This window comes from Alosa alosa, chromosome 17 (assembly GCF_017589495.1).
Source record: "Alosa alosa isolate M-15738 ecotype Scorff River chromosome 17, AALO_Geno_1.1, whole genome shotgun sequence".
Lineage (NCBI taxonomy): Eukaryota > Metazoa > Chordata > Actinopteri > Clupeiformes > Clupeidae > Alosa > Alosa alosa.
This window is the reverse complement of record NC_063205.1, coordinates 22,477,955-22,496,855: the sequence shown is the minus strand read 5'-3', so window position 1 is coordinate 22,496,855 and position 18,901 is coordinate 22,477,955. Positions and strand designations below refer to the sequence as shown.

At 42.0% G+C, this 18,901-nt stretch overlaps 1 protein-coding gene across 1 annotated transcript; it reads right to left on the bottom strand.

Moving 5' to 3' along the window:
* Positions 1–3,500: 3,500 nt before the first annotated feature.
* On the bottom strand, positions 3,501–18,035 carry rbm17 (RNA binding motif protein 17). Its single transcript, XM_048268699.1, has 13 exons — positions 17,930–18,035; positions 17,179–17,324; positions 16,735–16,851; positions 16,442–16,608; positions 14,870–14,979; positions 14,046–14,096; positions 12,715–12,850; positions 12,400–12,551; positions 11,104–11,154; positions 10,063–10,190; positions 8,989–9,087; positions 5,569–5,641; positions 3,501–4,011 (listed from the first exon to the last, which is right to left on the bottom strand). Exons 2-13 carry the CDS (start codon positions 17,299–17,301, stop codon positions 3,908–3,910), a joined length of 1,311 nt encoding a protein of 436 aa, XP_048124656.1. The 5' UTR covers positions 17,302–17,324; positions 17,930–18,035; the 3' UTR covers positions 3,501–3,907.
* Between the last annotated feature and the right edge of the window lie 866 nt (positions 18,036–18,901).

Genomic DNA, 18,901 nt, shown 5'->3' with positions numbered 1-18,901 from the left:
ATGTCTGTGCCTGAAATCACGATCAGTGTTCAAATCTTAAATGGATTGGCAGAGGTGGAAAGTAACGAAATACATTTACTCACGTTACTCTATTGAGTAGTTTTTCTGTGTATTTTGTATTTTTTAAGTAGTTTATAAAATCGGTATTTTAAATTTTACTTGATTACATTTTGTGTGAAGTAGCCTATTGTACTTCGCTACATCAAAAATCCCATCCGTTACTTGAGTAAAAAAAAAGTTAAGACTAACGAAAACAGAAAGGGAGAGAAAAAAATCGCGCCCTAAACCACTAGCCTAGTGTTAATGATCAGCATGTAGCCTACAACAGGACATGAATCAAGCTGGCGCCATGCAATCTTTCTGAAAGTGATGGAGATGGAGCTGGATCACGAGATGCATCAGATTAGCCTAACCTATGAAAGTGTATTTTCCGCTATTTCAATGGGTTGTCTCAGTTCGTTTTAGCACCAATGATTGCGGAGATATTCAAGCAAACACCATGGGATTTCGTGTTTTGACGTTTGTGCTCACCTTTCTTTGGAAAGAAGTTTATTAGCAGTTGTTTCCCCTCATGTTGATGTCTCTCTTTTTCCTGTTTTGACCTTTGTTTTTAGTAACCTTACTTGGCTTTCTTGGAGAAAGACATTGCACCAGCAGCACAACAATTAGCGGTCCACTACTCAACTAAATAAACAAAAGATAGACTACCTTATGAATCGTGCAGGTGGACTAAACCATTTAGCTCAGTGGTCCCCAAACTTTTTCTTCCGAGGGCCAGCTCACTATGCCTGGCTCTAAGAGAGGGCCAGAGACTCGGAGTATATCAACCATAAATAGCTTAGTGCTGTGAACAGCAGCAGTTTACCTTAGTTGAATATTCCATTACATTTAATCATAGGCTACTGCAATTTAATACCATTGCTATCTGTGTTTATGTTGCCACCATGCCATATCAGTGTAAAATGTAGCTCAAATGAAATAATACTAATAAAAATACTCTGTTTCTTTGCATACATAGCTCAAGTTGTGAACAAGCAATATCCTACAAATAATTTAAAGTTATCAAACTATGACAGTTTTATGAAGTGCTGGCAAACACATCTGAAATGACCACCATTTTAACTTTCACTCACCTGATGAGAACTCTGTATGAACATTTGAACGTGTGAATAAATATAAATAATTATCCCAGAAAGTACCAGAAATATGACTTGAATAGAAGTTAGTTAGTTATTAACAAATAATTGATAAACGTTTAGAATACTTTGAGCACTGATGCAGTCCGCATAGGCCTCTTACATTGTTTGCAGGTAGGCCTACATTTCATTCCGTTTTCGATGGCAAACGCGAAAAAGCGCCAAAACAACCACCAGTGGACAAAAGTAGTATTACATGTGTACTGTTAAGACTCGCCATAGAGAATGAATAGGGAAATTACGGAGGTTATAGTTTGACAATGTCGTACTCCCGTGCGGGCCAGATGCTATATACCACGGACATGTTTTGGGGGGCCACCCAAAATTAGTTGGCTGTGGTAGTTAACAAACTAGACAGTTTTCACTATGTTTTGTATACAAAATCCAGTCAGTCAAACCTTACATTTCGTCTGACATTCATTTTGACATTTAATTTGTAAGTTAAAATATTCAGGTAAAATAAATATATGGTGGAAATAAGTATTGAACGCTTAATTTGTTTTTCAGTAATTAGCCTAAACTTCCTCTAACTACTCTCTAACTCAGGGGTGGGCAAACTGCGGCCCGCGGGCCGGATCCGGCCCGCCAAGCACTTTCATCCGGCCCTCCGAGCATTTCATTTGGTTATCAGGCTGCTCGCTATTTTTTTCCTGCGATAGAGACGACGTTGGTTAGCTTTACTGCAAACTGCTTTTCACTCTCCTTAGAGAACAATATGTCAATGTCAAAACATCATGTTAAATAGAGATAACATCATGTTAAACTAAGTTAACTCTTAGTTATCTCCTTTGCAGCAGATCTAACGTGAACATTATGCGATCCATTTAATTGGGAACGCGTCTGCACTCACGAGAGGGAGAGAGCCGCAGGTTCCAGCTGGCTTGTCATTGTTGATAATTGATATCTCCTTCTTATAAGAAAGTTTTAAAAGGAAATCATGAAGGCAACAGTAGTTCCCACTACTGACCATTTAAAAACTGTGAGAGGGCCCAGCTGTAGGTACAGCACTAGCCATAGCGGAGCAGGCAGAAGATCATTGAGAAATAAACGTGAATTAAAGCGACAGTGCACAATTTATACATTTGTTAAACAGCATAAAATTAGAAGCATTTTTAAGCAATTCATATTTTAAAACAAATACGTTTCATACTAAATTATAGGCTATAAAAAATGTATTTTTTATGTGTGTGTCGTGGGGGGGTTGTTTTGCGGCCCGCCGGCCAGTTTTCAAAACCCAATGTGGCCCTTGAGCCAAAAAGTTTGCCCACCCCTGCTCTAACTACTTACAGATTCCAGCTCGTTCCTTCCCTTTTCTTGCCTTAGTGCTTTTTCTTAGCGTGTTCAATACATTTTCCCTGTGTTATTCCACTTCATTACACATGACTACTTATGGAGTTGTTTGGATTTTTTATGTGTGGATTACCTGAGTTATTACTAATACCTGGTGAAAATGTTGTGCCCCCTGTATTCCACTTTTCAAGGGCCCTCTCCTCCATTGGGGCCCTCTCCTCCATTGGGGCCCTATACTTCCCACTTTCCCCCACCAGTTCGACACCCTTTAATCTGCTGAACCTTCTGCTCGTTTCCAAATATAAAAAACACTCTCTGCAACTCAACATTGGCCTGCCTGCCTCAGCTGCCTGTGAGGGGCTTTTCAGTTGTGCTGCAGGGTTGTGCACAATTCGAATTGCAATTCTGCTTCCTGTTTGCTACCTCAATTCATTGAAATGCAAGAGAAATTCAAGAATTGAATTGGAATTTAAGAGCCAGTTCCAATTCAATTCTGGAATTTTGCACAAGCCTGTTGTGCTGGATTACTGTTCACTGCAAAGCGACCCAAGGATGAGTGCAACTAACTTTAAAAATCAACTACTGCTCGGATAGTTACTGCTAGGATAATTGGATAGGAGCTAAGCTAATGCAAAGCTCACGGCACACACACTGATATCTAGAGCTCTAGCATTGATGTGTGGCTCTCGGTACACCATATCACTGACCCCTAGTATGTGACCTGTGGTCACGGTTTGCTGCGGTCTCTATGGCATGGGATTTACATACAAATGCTTGATTAATTCATCTTCTTTCTTTAAACTTCCTTATCTTTATCTTTGTTTTTGTTTGCAAACCTACACCAAGCACTCCACTGCATACATCAAGTATGTGTGTGAGTGTGTGTGTGTGTGCTGGTTTAACTCATGAACATGGCAGCCTGATAAGGCACCAGAGGGGAACATGATCTACACATCTGCTCTACTCAGCCTACTTGTTCTTCACACAGCAAAACAAACACACACACAGGCCAAATTTTCCTTATAAAAAAAGATAAGATATTTAATGTCCAGAATTTACAGTCTTCCACTGTCCACCACAAAGCAAAACAAATCGATGATCTGACTGCACCACTACTATATACAACATATTGTGTCTCAATACGCACATACTGTATAAAGACGGAAGGGCATACAAATAGAGGGGGCTATTTTGTGACTGTCTCTGTGTGTGTGTGTGTGTGTGACTTGTGTCTGTCTGTGTGTGTCTGTGTGTGTGTGTGTGTGTGTGTGTGTCTGTGTGTCTGTGTGTGTCTGTGTGTGTGTGTGTGTGTGTGTGTGTGTGTGTGTGTGTGTGTGTGTGTCTGTGTGTGTACGTGTGTGTCTGTGTGTGTGTCTGTGTGTGCATGTACATGTGTGTGTGTAACGTAGAGATGAATAAGATCACACTGCTTCTCCTAGATCCAACACTCTGAATTTGTCCAGATTGTAGAAACACGCCTTCACTACTCGTCCACCGAAGTATCGGCCGTTCAGGTCCACCACAGCTGGAAACACACACAAACAAACAAACAAACAAACAAACAATTAAATACATAACCAAATAGTCGAGCAAAATAAAAATAAAAATGGGGAGAAAAGCACTAACATAGGCACAAAGCCTAGTGGCAAAATTACGTGACTCAAAAGTCGTTATATAAAATTGTAATTAATCGTCCCGTCAGTAAGTCCGGACCCAATTCAGCCACAGAGCTTGAGAGGTTCAAGCCCTGATGTTGTTGTACTTTTTTTTGCCAGAGTGCAGTTTTTCAGTATTTCCAGTAAGTCTCCTTAGTCATACTGTTTTGTTTTCCAAAAAATAGGAGCCACTCGATTTCCTCTGAAAACTACACAGGATGAGCACTGTTTCTACAGACCAGCTACAGACGCCACTGTCTTTAAATAAATTATGCCACAGATAAGACGCTCAGATACACGCTCAGATACACGCACACGCACACACACACACACACACACGCTTTCCATAAACTGTTCTTTCTGCGAACGTGAACTTTCTCTCAGTTCTCTGGCTCTCTTGCTCCTGCTCAAGGACACTCATAAGGCTGAGCGAAAACAGCCGGATAATCCTTCACACCAGCGCTGCAAGGTGTGTGTGTGTGTGTGTGTGTGTGTGTTGTGTAACAAGCTAGATTGTATTATGTGTGTGTGGTGTGTGTGTGAGAGAAAGTGTGCATAAGAGCTTGGTTGGGTATGTGGGTGTTGGTATGTGTGTGTGTGAGTTTGTGAGTGAGAGAGAGTGTGCATAAGTGAGCTTGGGTGTTGGGGTGTGTGTGAGTGAGAGAGAGTGTGCATAAGTGAGCTTGGGTGTGTGTGTGTGTGAGTGTGTATGTGTGTGTGTAAGTGTGTGAGTGAGAAAGAGAGTGAGAGAGAGTGTGCATAAGTGAGCTTGGGTGTGTGTGTGTGTGTGTGTGTATATGTGTTTGTGTAAGTGTGTGAGTGAGAAAGAGAGAGAGTGCATAAGTGAGCTTGGGTGTGTGTGTGTATGTGTGTGTGTAGGTGTGAGTGAGTGAGGGAGAAAGTGTGCATAAGAGAGCTTGGTTGAGTATGTGGGTGTTGGGTGTGTGTCTGTGTGTGTGTGTGAGAGTGAGTGAGTGAGTGTGTGTCTGTGTGGGAGTGAGTGAGTGAGTGAGTGAGTGAGTGAGTGAGTGAGTGTGTGTGTGTGTGTGTGAAAGTGTGAGAGAGTAAGTGAGGATTAGAGAGCTTGGTTGGGTATATGGGTGTTGTGGTGACCGGGTGTCTCTGTTTGTGAAACAGTTATTCTATGTATTCTAGTGTGTGTGTGTGTGTGTGTGTGTGTGTGTGTGTGTGTGTGTGTGTGTGTGTGTGTGTGTGTGTGTGTGTGTGTGTGTCCCACCAAAGTAGTTGTAATGTAATGACGTGTGTGGGACCAGACTGAACTGGGCTTTGGTTCTCCTGAGTGTGATGTAACACTCGAGGGAGTCTCACCTGTTTTCAGGACAAGCTGATCTGGGACACCTGAATTGGAGCACTCCGTGCGTGCACACACACACACACACACACACACACACACCAGTGAGACTGACCTTTAATGGCTGACTCCACTCTCTCAAACTCCAGGAAGATACGAACCGCTTCATCGTCAGTGACGTTGGCGATCTTGAGAATATACAAAAACACACACACACACACACACACGAAAAGATAGCACGGATATTAAATGGACAAGCTTATTACAGTTGTGATACAAATGACAAATAGCTCTTGACAACTAGTCAAAAATAAATGCCTTCTGTGTGAAGTAAACAACACTGACACATGCACTTTTGTTCACACACACACACTTCCAAACATGAGGTCAAGTTGCACACACAGAAAAGAAATAATGCCTAGGTGTGATGATCTACTGGCATCGTCTAACGTGTGTAACGACTATGTGTAACATTAGTGTATAAGCCATTTATAAATAATTACTGTGGAAATATTAAAATTGACATTTATCTTACAACAAGAAAGTTGTAGATTACCAACTTATTCATTTTGTGGTATAATAAAATAAGCTTTTCTGTTTTAGACATAAGTCATTATAATTCAAACATACAAGTTGACTTTTCCTCAACAGTGTATCAGACTATTAAATACTGAAACTAGTACTGCTATGAAAGTGTAATGAATCAAATGTATTTTACTTGTATCTCTCATATAGGGGTAGTTTCACAATCAGGCTTAGCCCTTTTGTTCCAAAAGACTCAATATACCCTCTCATTATGTCATTATTTATGTTTTTCAATATGCCTCTTGACTTTTCTGAAAACATGTCTTGCATGTAGGCAGGGCTTTTCATTTGTGCTTTCAAACACTTGATTGGTTGGGGCAAGAACCTGAGGAATGACAAGAGCCTCTGCTAGTCCCCTGGCACTAGAATGGAGCTTCTCCGTTCTGATTCGGGGTACTTATTTTCCTGACATTGAGGCCTGGGGGGTGCTCCAAGTATGTGGTTTAGTACTCCAAATCTGGGTATGTTAACTAAGTATAAGTATAAGTAAGTATAAGTATACTTATATTATTAAAGAGTATATATAATCTTTTGATCCCGTGAGGGAAATTTGGTCTGTGCATTTATCCCAATCCGTGAATTAGTGAAACACACTCAGCACACAGTGAACACACAGTAAACACACAGTGAGGTGAAGCACGCACTAATCCCGGCGACCCAGTGAAGCTGCCTGCTACTACGGCTCGCCGGGAGCAGTGAGGGGTTAGGTGCCTTGCCTACTGGTCGGGGTCCGGTTACAAGTCCAAAGCGCTAACCAGTAGGCCACAGCTGCCCCCCACTAACAGTACAGTAAGTGGTGAACCTACTACAACAAGAGCCCCACCATGGCCTTTTTTTGTGTTAGGAGAATGAAGCCATACAGCTCCAATGTCTTCTCAGTTAGTCTTTTAAAAAATGATATCAGATTAGTAAACAGAATGTGCCTTTGGAACATTGGATGAATGGCTGCTGATAATGGGCAATGTAGATATGCATTAAAGATCAGCCATTTCTTTCTACAACAGTTGAGAACCCTTTTGCAATTATGTAAGCACATAATGTGATCTGAAACTGCTGCCCTGATTAAAAAAACAATGCAACTGATCTCAGATTGGTATTCTGTCTATAATGGAGTGGAATGGACATTTCTAAGTGACCCCAAACTTTTGACCGGTAGTGTATGTACAGTATGTCACTATGGATTAAAAAGTCTGCTAAATAAAAAGAACTCTTGGATTTGAGTTAGCAGTGCTGCTGAGATTGGGTCCATTTTTTTGTCTGACTGTATGATGTGGATAAAGTTGTTGAACAGAAAGTCAGGCAAGTGCGGATTTTTTTTGACACAGCAAGACAACATATCAGACAGACACACACACACCAACTGACCTCAAAGATGACACACTTGGTGACTTTGCCATATTTTTCGCACTCCTCTTTTGTCTCGGCCTCCAGATCCTCATCCACCTCCCCCCGCCCCACCATGTTCTGCACACACACACACGCACACACACACACACACACACACACAGACAGAGGTAGAAATGACAGATGACAGAGGGAGAAAAGGTTTTAACTGTTAACTTTTTGGAGCATAATACCTGATACCAACTTTAGGTATGATTTTTTTAAAATACACACACACAACCGCACATGAATATGCACAAACTGTAAACACACACACACACACACACACACACTAGTAACTGCTATGAAAGTGTAATGAATCAAATGTATTTTTACTTGTATCTCTCATATAGGGGTAGTTTCACAATCAGGCTTAGCCCTTTTTGTTCCAAAAAAGACTCAATATACCCTCCTCATTATGTCATTATTTATGTTTTTCAATATGCCTCTTGACTTTTCTGAAAACATGTCTTGCATGTAGGCAGGGCTTTTCATTTGTGCTTTCAAACACTTGATTGGTTGGGGCAAGAACCTGAGGAATGACAAGAGCCTCTGCTAGTCCCCTGGCACTAGAATGGAGCTTCTCCGCTCTGATTCGGGTACTTATTTTCCTGACATTGAGGCCTGGGGGGTGCTCCAAGTATGTGGTTTAGTACTCCAAATCTGGGTATGTTAACTAAGTATAAGTATAAGTAAGTATAAGTATACTTATATTATTAAAGAGTATATATAATCTTTTGATCCCGTGAGGGAAATTTGGTCTGTGCATTTATCCCAATCCGTGAATTAGTGAAACACACTCAGCACACAGTGAACACACAGTAAACACACAGTGAGGTGAAGCACGCACTAATCCCGACGCAGTGAAGCTGCCTGCTACTACAGCGGCGCTCGGGGAGCAGTGAGGGGTTAGGTGCCTTGCCTACTGGTCGGGGTCCGGTTACAAGTCCAAAGCGCTAACCAGTAGGCCACAGCTGCCCCCCACTAACAGTACAGTAAGTGGTGAACCTACTACAACAAGAGCCCCACCATGGCCTTTTTGTGTTAGGAGAATGAAGCCATACAGCTCCAATGTCTTCTCAGTTAGTCTTTTAAAATGATATCAGATTAGTAAACAGAATGTGCCTTTGGAACATTGGATGAATGGCTGCTGATAATGGGCAATGTAGATATGCATTAAAGATCAGCCATTTCTTTCTACAACAGTTGAGAACCCTTTTGCAATTATGTAAGCACATAATGTGATCTGAAACTGCTGCCCTGATTAAAAAAACAATGCAACTGATCTCAGATTGGTATTCTGTCTATAATGGAGTGGAATGGACATTTCTAAGTGACCCCAAACTTTTGACCGGTAGTGTATGTACAGTATGTCACTATGGATTAAAAAGTCTGCTAAATAAAAAGAACTCTTGGATTTGAGTTAGCAGTGCTGCTGAGATTGGGTCCATTTTTTTGTCTGACTGTATGATGTGGATAAAGTTGTTGAACAGAAAGTCAGGCAAGTGCGGATTTTTTTTGACACAGCAAGACAACATATCAGACAGACACACACACACCAACTGACCTCAAAGATGACACACTTGGTGACTTTGCCATATTTTTCGCACTCCTCTTTTGTCTCGGCCTCCAGATCCTCATCCACCTCCCCCCGCCCCACCATGTTCTGCACACACACACACGCACACACACACACACACACACACACAGACAGAGGTAGAAATGACAGATGACAGAGGGAGAAAAGGTTTTAACTGTTAACTTTTTGGAGCATAATACCTGATACCAACTTTAGGTATGATTTTTAAAATACACACACACACACGCACATGAATATGCACAAACTGTAAACACACACACACACACACACACACACACACACACACACACAAATGAATATGCACAAATTTCAACACAATGAAATCAAGATCATAACAAAGACTTGCTTGAGTAGTGGAACTAAGATTACATAAGTGTGACAAATGTTCTCGAGTTTTGATTAATAATTAATCAATTTGTAAGAATCCTAATTTCCAGGCTCATAGCTCATAATCCTTTCAGTCATATGTGGACTTGATCAGCTACTAAATGTGCTGATCAACACACACACACACACGGGGGTTTGTGTGCTCACTACTCAGTATGTGCTCACTACTTACTGTGTGCTGTGCTGTGTTGCATGTGTGTGTGCGCGCGTCTGTGTGTGTGTGTGTATGCGTGTGCGCACTAACCATGGATGGGTAAAATGCAGAGAAAGAATTTCCCTCAGGATCTTTAATAGTATCTGTTTTTTTAGTCTTAATAGTGTGCATCTTCATAGAGTTGAGCAGCAACCTTATGTGGACACAACCTCTATCACAATGTAGCTAAAATGATTCATCCAAAATAATGACACAAGCACACACACAAACACACACAAGTATGTAATATCTTCAAAGTCATATGTTTAAAAGACACACATATCCCTAAATCAATATTCTAACAGACTCGCTCAAATAGTGAAACGGTTGTGCATGTGCACACACGCACAGTTATCACCCTTAGTATAACTACTTTGGTCACACACACACACACAGTTCTACCCTTAGTATAACTACTTTGGTGGGGCACACACACACACACACACACACACGGTTCTCACCCTTAATATAACTACTTTGGTGGGACACTTGAGTATTTCCGTGAGAGGGTTGGGCTCGGAGCCGGACGCTGCTCCTGCTCCTCCTGCTGCCGCTGCGGCTGCCGCCGCCGTCTTCTTCTGCGCTTCGGCTGTGGCGGAGGAGACACACCACACACTCTCTAAACACGTCAGGCCTTCAAAACACACACTTACTCACACACACTCTATGACTGCCACATTCACGGCAACCCACAATGACTCACACTGCAGGTGACTTAACCACGGCAACTTACAAACAAGAGCAATAAACAGAAGCTGAGGCTTCCTTTCCTACACAGACACACACACACACACGTCGCGCCCTACTCACATGCACATAGTGCACACGTTCAAATAAGTAGCAATCATTTGTTAAAGCTTACCAGTGTTACACACAACAAAGAACATTTCCAGTTATTATAATTATGCAGTGAGTGTGTGTGTGTGTGTGTGTGTGTGTGAGTGTTACTTCTGTTTAGGAGCTGGGAGCTGCTATATAGTCTGGTTCTCCAGAGTAGACAGTTATGTTTGGTATTATTTAGTTTTGTATGTGCTGTTGTGTCAGTGATGAATAGTTAGACTAAAGATGTCAAGCTTGCCACATTGACAGTAACAGAAACACAGCTCAGGTTCAAAACTGAGATTTATCATTCTGTTCAGCACTCAGCACCCATACCAGATGCATGCATTGCCATACATATATCAAAAACTAAACAGCTGAAGAAGTCTTGAACACACCATTGGTTTCTAGTTCCAAGCGAAGCACTGGCACTGACTTGTATATGCAATTGTGTGTGTGTGTGTGTGTGTGTGTGTGTGTGTGGCATATTCACTTACTAGTGAGTCACTAGTCACTAGTAAGTGAATCTGCCACACACACACACACAATATTGGTTGGGCAGCATTGGGTGACCTGAACTCACCCAATGCAACCCAACCAATATTGTGTATGTGTGTGTGTGTGTGTGTGTGTGTGTGTGAGTGAGTGAGAGAGAGCAGAAACAGTGATGTAAGAAGTCAAACCTGCAGCACCCAGCATCCAGCCAGGTGGCTCTGCAGCAGACTGACTGGAACCTACACACACACACAAATACAGACACACACGTTCCAAAACAACAAATTACAAAAACAATTCACAAATGTAAAAAAAAAAAAACCTCCACATATACACACACACCACTGAAAAATCTTATGAAAATACACCACTGATGCATACACAAGGACACATTATCACAACATACTTAAAAATCATAAGCAAAAAAACAGAACACTTCCCTAGTTACGGTCAGCCTGTAAACAAAATACAATGTTGACGAATATGAAACTAGCTCACTAATCCTACGCAGCCACTAGTGCTCTTGGAACTAGAAACCAAGAAATCTACAAAGGGAAGGTGGCCTGTGCATTGGTGCTTGTCCGTGTTTGTGTTTGTAAAAAAAGTGTGTTACCTTTCATGGTAGAATCTCCTGATGGCCTGTGTGTCTGTCTGTGTCTTTCTGTACCTGTGCGTGTGTGCGTGTGTGCGTGTGTGTGTGCGTGTGTGTTCAACTGAACTGGTTTCCAAATCTGAATGACAACGCAAACACTCTTAGAATTGTCGTTAGGGATTCCCCAAACACCCCAGACATTGCAGTTGTCGATGTACTTTCTAAAAGTATTCTGATTTGATTCTGGATTCTAGATTGTTTCTTTGATGAACTTCCTAAAAGTATTCTGATTCTGGATTCTAGATAAGTAAGTATTTAAGTAAGTATATATACTCTTTTGATCCCGTAAGGGAAATTTGGTCTCTGTATTTATCACAATCTGTGAATTAGTGAAACACATTCAGCACACAGTGAACAGGTGAGTGAGGGGTTAGGTGCCTTGCTCAAGGGCACTTCAGCCATGCCTACTGGTCGGGGTTCGAACCGGCAACCCTTCGGTTACAAGTCCGAAGCACTAACCAGTAGGCCACGGCTGCCCCATCAAGATTGTTTCTTTGATGAGCTTTCTAAAAGTATTCTGATTCTGGATTCTAGATTGTTTCTTTGATGAACTTTCTAAAAGTATTCTGATTCTGGATTCTAGATTGTTTCTTTGATGAACTTTCTAAAAGTATTCTGATTCTGGATTCTAGATTGTTTCTTTGATGAACATTGATTTCTTACACAGCCTAAGCCACAACCCACCTCCCCAATCCCTCAATAATCCCTTCCCAATGTCCAATATGCACTTTACATCTTCACAAACACAATTTCATTGCATTTCTTACACCAGTAACTATGGTGTTATTAACTTGTGCCAAATCTGTGTGTGTGTGTGTGTGTGTGTGTGTACCCTTCTCTGTAGTTTCTCCGATGATGATCTTGCCGCCCCTCTTGCTGGTCTTCTCCACTGACAGCGCTGTGCTCAGACCCTGTTCATGCTTCCCCAGACCCTGGCCCTCTCGAAAACCGTACTTCTGCATGATCTTATGGGCCACCGTGCCACTGCGCAAAGAGGAAACACACACACACACACACACACACACAAACAGGTTCCTATTAACAGATTTAGAGAATTACCACATACACTGATCAGGAGTAACCCTTATAACTAAGTGGAACACACACACACACACACACACACACACACACACACACACACACTCACCCCATGTTGGCTAGGAACGAGTTGGTAGGGCCAGGGGGAGACCGAGGTCGTTCGGAATCTTCGTACATGGGAGGTGGGATCGCTGCCTTGGACCCTCGGGACCCCCGACCTTCATCTTCATACGAAAATGAAACAGCTGCCATGGCAACCAAAACAACATCAAGACATAAGAGAAACACAGAAGACAAATTATATTAATTCTTTTTTTTTTACGATATACAACAGAAAGAACATAACACACATTACACACAATCAGTTTACTTGGGTTTTTTTTGCATGTATTTTAGATCAGTACAGTTTGTCATGAGGAAAACGATTAATAGGCATGTCTAGATAGTCATGGGGTTTGCAATTTGCATGTACTGTACTTCAAAGATATCCAAAGAGCTACACAACCTAATGTAGACAATCCGTGGAGCAATAGTGACCTCTAGTGTTCACTCAAGTTCACACATGAACCCCGTCTACATGTACAAAGGATCTTAAATTAAATAAAATGATAATACGGCTCATCACAATGCTAGTAGAATGCTCCATTGACTTGTATGGGATTTCCCAACGTTCTACTGTAAATTATTTTCATTTATTGCACGGCTCTTCATAATGCTGAGGAATGCTCCATTCACTTGAATAACCTTCCCAACGTTCGGTGGTCTGATATTTCTCGATAACAGACTGTTGCAAAGTATAACAGACCTGTCAAGGAAAATGGGTTTTGTGCTTCTAAGTCACGTCTTTCATATCACTCTGCAACTACTGGAACTTCATTCAAAAGTGAAAGCGACGGTTGATCAGCTGTGTTCTAAAGAATGTTTGATTCAAGTTCAGCATGTGTTGTTGCAAACTATTTGTTTCTCAGCAAAAGCCATGATGAACGGTAACAAAATAGACTATAGCCCAGGCTATGTAGGCTAAAGTCATATCGTGAGGAGTTTATTGTTCAGTTTTGGCAAGTAGCCGTGTAATAAGCGGGATAATGTATAGAACGCCGGTCATTATCGGGAAATAGGTTCCGACAGGGCGAACCGGACCCCGACATGCTGCGCCCCGACGCGTCCTGATCACCCTGTCGGGACTTAGTCATCCAAACATGACTTTTTACCCGTGCTGTGCACTGATTCATGCTGCCAAAACTTCTACCCTCTCTTTTACCGATATATGCAAGGGATGATGTATAGAATGTCCTGACAGAGCGAACCGGGTTTGCCTCGCCCAGAAGGGACTTATTTTCCTGATAATGACCGGTGTCATTATCATCAAACATTATCATCAAACACACAGACACACAAACAGACAGACAGAGGTTCCTGTAATTTATAGATTGTACTCACAGTCTCTTTCAACCAAAGACGTAGGTGGGGCGATGGCTGCTCCTCCTATGGCTGCAGAGGAGAATTGTTGATTATTTATTTGTCAATTTCGTATTTTTACACAAAGCACAAACATCAGTCACAGTTGTAGTGTTGTTCGTTACTTTGGATTACACTTCAGCAGGTACTGTTACACCAGGGTGACGAGAATGTTGTAGAATGAATACTCAGAAAAAGAATATACATGGAATTTTAGAACCTTACATTGTTGTGCAATGGAATCTTTTGTTAGAATTTTCATGATGAAGGGTTAAGAAAACAGTTGACACATGAAAAGAGGTAGACCTAATATTATGGCTACAACCTAATTCCATGAATTCAGTGAAATCCTTGTCCAATAGCAGAGACTACAGTCCAGACTGGTACCTGATGAGAGTTCTAAGAACCGTTCTTTCAATTCTACTTTGTTCATTTCCTAGTGATGGGCAAATGAAGCTTTGGTGAACCACTGAAAGACAGCAGTGTGAAGCTGGCGACATTAATGAAAACAAATCCAATATGCCCACCACATGTAGATTTTTCAACATAAAAGTCCTTACCCAAACCAGTATATGTAACCAAAAACACTGGTTTGCTTAAGGACTTTATGTTGAAAAATGTATGTGTGGCAGCCATCTTTTTTCTTTTTCAGCTAGTGTTGCTAGCTTCACACGGCAGTGGTTCACCAAAACTTAATTTCCCATCACTATCATTTCTCATTCTACACACGCCTATTCCATGATCTACTGACAAGCCAAGAAAAGAGCATTTGGATTTCCTCTCTCTCCTCATCCGGTGACACTCACTCCTCTTCCTCTTCTCCTTGTCGAACTCGTCCTCCTCGTCGGACTCCCCCTCTGTTGGGAAGCGGGAGAAGCCACTTGGAGCGCTGCCTTCATGGCGCTCCTTCCTCTTCCTGCAGGAGGACAGAGACAGCGTGAGGAGGTGTCTGTGTCTCTGTCTGTCTCTCACACACACACACAAAGCACATGTACACACAAAGCACATGTACACACAGAGACAGCGTGAGGAGGTGTCTGTCTGTCTCACACACACACACACACACACACACACACACACACACACAGACTTGAGTTGACTTGACAAAGCACATGTACACACAGAGACAGCGTGAGGAGGTGTCTGTCTGTCTCTCATTCACACACACAAACCACATGTACACACAGGGAGCACACATACACAAACAAACAACACACACACATACTATGCATGCATTTACAAAAACACACACAAGCACACACACACACATAACTGATTCTAACCAGGGCACCGACAGGATCCTCCAACTTAAAGGTGCAGTCAGGGATTTTACGTGATTTCAAGCCCATAATAAATGTTGTCACATTTTTTTTGCAATCATCTCCTAACGACCGCTAGCTGCACATTTCGTGACCACTGTAAAAAAAAAAAAAAAAGGTCTTGGTGGCAGCTAAGGCTCCCAAAACTGGAAACAGAGTGGAGGCAGCTTGCCCCCAAAAACATGTAAAAACACATCTAAAAACAGCAACATAAGGTTAGCGGTCTAATAATAAAAAAAACGTTCACAACATTAGAAGAAATCATACTGCTACATTGCTGTGCTAATTTACTTGTTTTTGACTCATTTTGAATATTTAATTATCCCACCTGTGACAACCCTCATCATTCCAGCTGACATGTCAGATGCACCTGCGCTTGCACGCACTTTCACTTTAGAATGGCATGAATGACTGAGAGATGAGAACAGTGAACATAAGTTTCAAAATATAAGCGATAGTTCATTTATTTTCGAAAGAGACGCAAAATTCCTCCTTGGGATCTACAATATCATGGTCTCTACGGAAATTAACTGACGTTACGGTAGAAAAAATAAGACTTTGTAAATGAAATTCAAAACTTTGCAAATTAAATGAAATACTTTTAAGGCCTTCATTTGACAATATTAAATTTAAGACTTTTCCAATACTTTTAAGATCCCGCGGGTACCCTGTTAAAAATTTCTGTTGGAATCCAGTGACATATGTCAACAGAGCTGAGCATTGGGGTGGTGTCTAAGAAAATCAAGACATTCTCTAAATGTAATACATGCACTGTGAAGCACAGCTAAGATTCACAGACTGAGAGACAGACAGGTATGCAGGCAGGCAGACAGACTGAGAGACAGACAGGTATGCAGGCAGGCAGACAGACAGACTGAGAGACAGACAGGTATGCAGGCAGGCAGACTAACACAGTGACTCTATGAACTCACAGAACTGGGAGCATGCAGTCAGGCAGGCAGACAGACAGACAGCCTGACAGACACAGACAGACAGACAGACAGACAGACAGACAGACAGACGGGCAGGCAGCGTGGAGGTGCAGAGACGGAGGCGTACTTCTCGCGCTCTTCGATCTCCTTCAGGCGCTCCTGCTCCCTCTGCCGCTGCCGCTCCTCCCGGTGCCGCTTCACCACCTTCTCGTAGTCGTTGGGGAACATGGGGTCGTACTCATCGGCCAGCGGAATCAGCACATCCCCCGACGAGAAGCTGCTCGGAGCCGCGTCCTGACACACACACACGCACCCCCACCAAACATAATCGTCTTGTTTGCCATCATCGTTCTGACATTTATAAACACAAACAAGGGCCAGCACACACTCATCAATAAGAAGACACACAGACACACACACCTTGACTCCTGCGGCGATGCGAGGGGGTGTGTCTAAGATCTGTCTCTCATCTCCTGCACTTCCTCTTTTCAGGTCAATAACAGGAGCCAACACTGTAGTCTGTTTCATGCGCTGGCTCTGGAGACAAACAAATACCAGTAAACAAAAACAGTATTTGGTTCTGTCTTTCCCATCCAAATGTCATGTAATCTCAATGGCACGGTCTACATACACAAACAATCCTAAGCATGAAGAGCATGAGAAGACATAATGCAAAAAAGCATATCCAAAAACAGACAACAGACCGACACTGTCTGATCTACTTCAGGAACAGGTAACATCTAAACAAACTAGAGGCAAATACCACTGAAAGTAACGTTAAGTGTGTGCATGGTCAGACACTAAGGAAGGGGTTTTAAAATCTAACAAAGTGTGCAGAGCAGACAACAATAAAGAAATACTTACTTTGGCCTGTGTGAGGGCAGCTTTCTTCACTTTGAGCTGCGACTGAAGCAATTTGAAGTTCTTGGACCAACCTTCCGTTTTAGTGTCGCTCGCTCCCACTCCCAGATCATCGTACAAGGACATGGCTCTGCGATATCGTGCAAGTACTGCGGAACATGGACAATGTTAAGAAAGCCAAAACTGTTCAAATCCTGTCGCGTTATCTTGTGAGGACGAAATTAGCTTAAATTAGCCGTAGCTTGCTAGACAGCTAGCTAAGTCTGTTGGCTTGTTGGATCACTAGCAAATAGAGAATACACGCTCAGACATTAAATCAAAAATTAAATCAAGTACTTTGAATCGGAACTCATTAAACCGATTCATTCAAAATGTATTTTAATCGCATGCACATAGGCTACCTCGCTTGCTGTATTTAGCTAGCATCGCTTGCATTTAGCAGCTTGTACGATAGCTGGGGATATTTAAGGTTGACGTTAACTGTTATATGCTAAAGTATTGTTCCAGGTTTGTGCTTGTGGATCAATCTATCAGATGCAGATTAAATGAGTGCACATACACAGTCTTTTAACATATACACGAAGAAGGCAATGGACATATTGATCAAAGAGGTAAACAAAGAGAGAAATAGATCAAATGTTGCTAAACTGAACAGTTCCAAGGAGAAGTAACACTTAAAACGGTTCGTGATCAAAATATCTCAATAACCCACATTTTAAATAAGAAATAAACACAGAAAAACATACTAAAATACCTCAAATAGCTGTAGGGTTTCACATGAACTATGATGAACACAGGGTCAGGACATAGAGCGCTTTGCCACGGTAATCAGGACCCCGGCAGACGTGTTGCGCCTGAGTAAAAACAATGAAACCATGGGTTTACTGTCTATGGGTGAAACAGAGAAACTCTGTGTACTAGATACACTGTTGCTATTATATGTCATGTAAATTACACTAATATAACTCGCACTCGCTGTGTATGTACGCTCTCGATTTATGACAGCAAACCGTTTTTCAGGCAGTAAAAAGCTTACCTTCTGACGTATGGTCTGTATGCTATCACCAAACATGTTCATTAGGTGGAGCCAGAGCCCGTCTACGGAGAGCCTTGCCACTCCGTATTAAGTCCCATTGTACCGAATTTTGGATGCAGTTCCACCAGAGTTCCACTGGGGGCGATCGCCATGAGTGCAGAATGAATGGGAGTCAATGGAGCTAGACGGCTAAATTTGTCTCTTTCACCTGATTGTCGTTGACAAACCTCAGATTTGATTGTAGTTTGTATAACTTCAACATGGGTTATAGGTCAAAAGTCGAATGAACGAGTACTTATGTCCTTTTGATTTCTTACAGGTTGGGTCGTTGTTGCACATAACACGCTAGCATTGTGCTAATGAATGACATCATTGATACATTTGAGAGGCTTTTTAGAACAATTAAGTGACTTTAAAATATATAATACTCAAACAAGTGTATTTTCTTTGCCTCCCCTTTCGAATGCAATACTCAAATTACTTGAAAAAAAATTATATCCCAAGAAAAGTGGATTTTGAGGGGTACAGCTCCATAGACCTCCATGCATTCTGCACTCGTGGACGAGCGCCCTCATGTGGAACCACAGAAGGAACTGCAACCAGTTCAGAAACCAGAAGTTTTCCGAGAGTGGCAGTTCTCCCCTTATTAGACATTCTCTGGCAATAGCATCACTCTACACACTCCTGTAC

What these genes read in the sequence shown, in the direction of transcription:
- rbm17 (XM_048268699.1), bottom strand. Translation starts at nt 17,301, where the DNA reads ATGTCCTTGTACGATGATCTGGGAGTGGGAGCGAGCGACACTAAAACG. An exon ending in CAAGGAGAAGAGGAAGAGGA is followed by an intron (nt 14,097 to 14,869) that starts GTGAGTGTCACC and finishes TCTCCTCTGCAG; the next exon opens with CCATAGGAGGAGCAGCCATC. An exon ending in TCGTTCCTAGCCAACATGGG is followed by an intron (nt 12,552 to 12,714) that starts GTGAGTGTGTGT and finishes CTCTTTGCGCAG; the next exon opens with TGGCACGGTGGCCCATAAGA.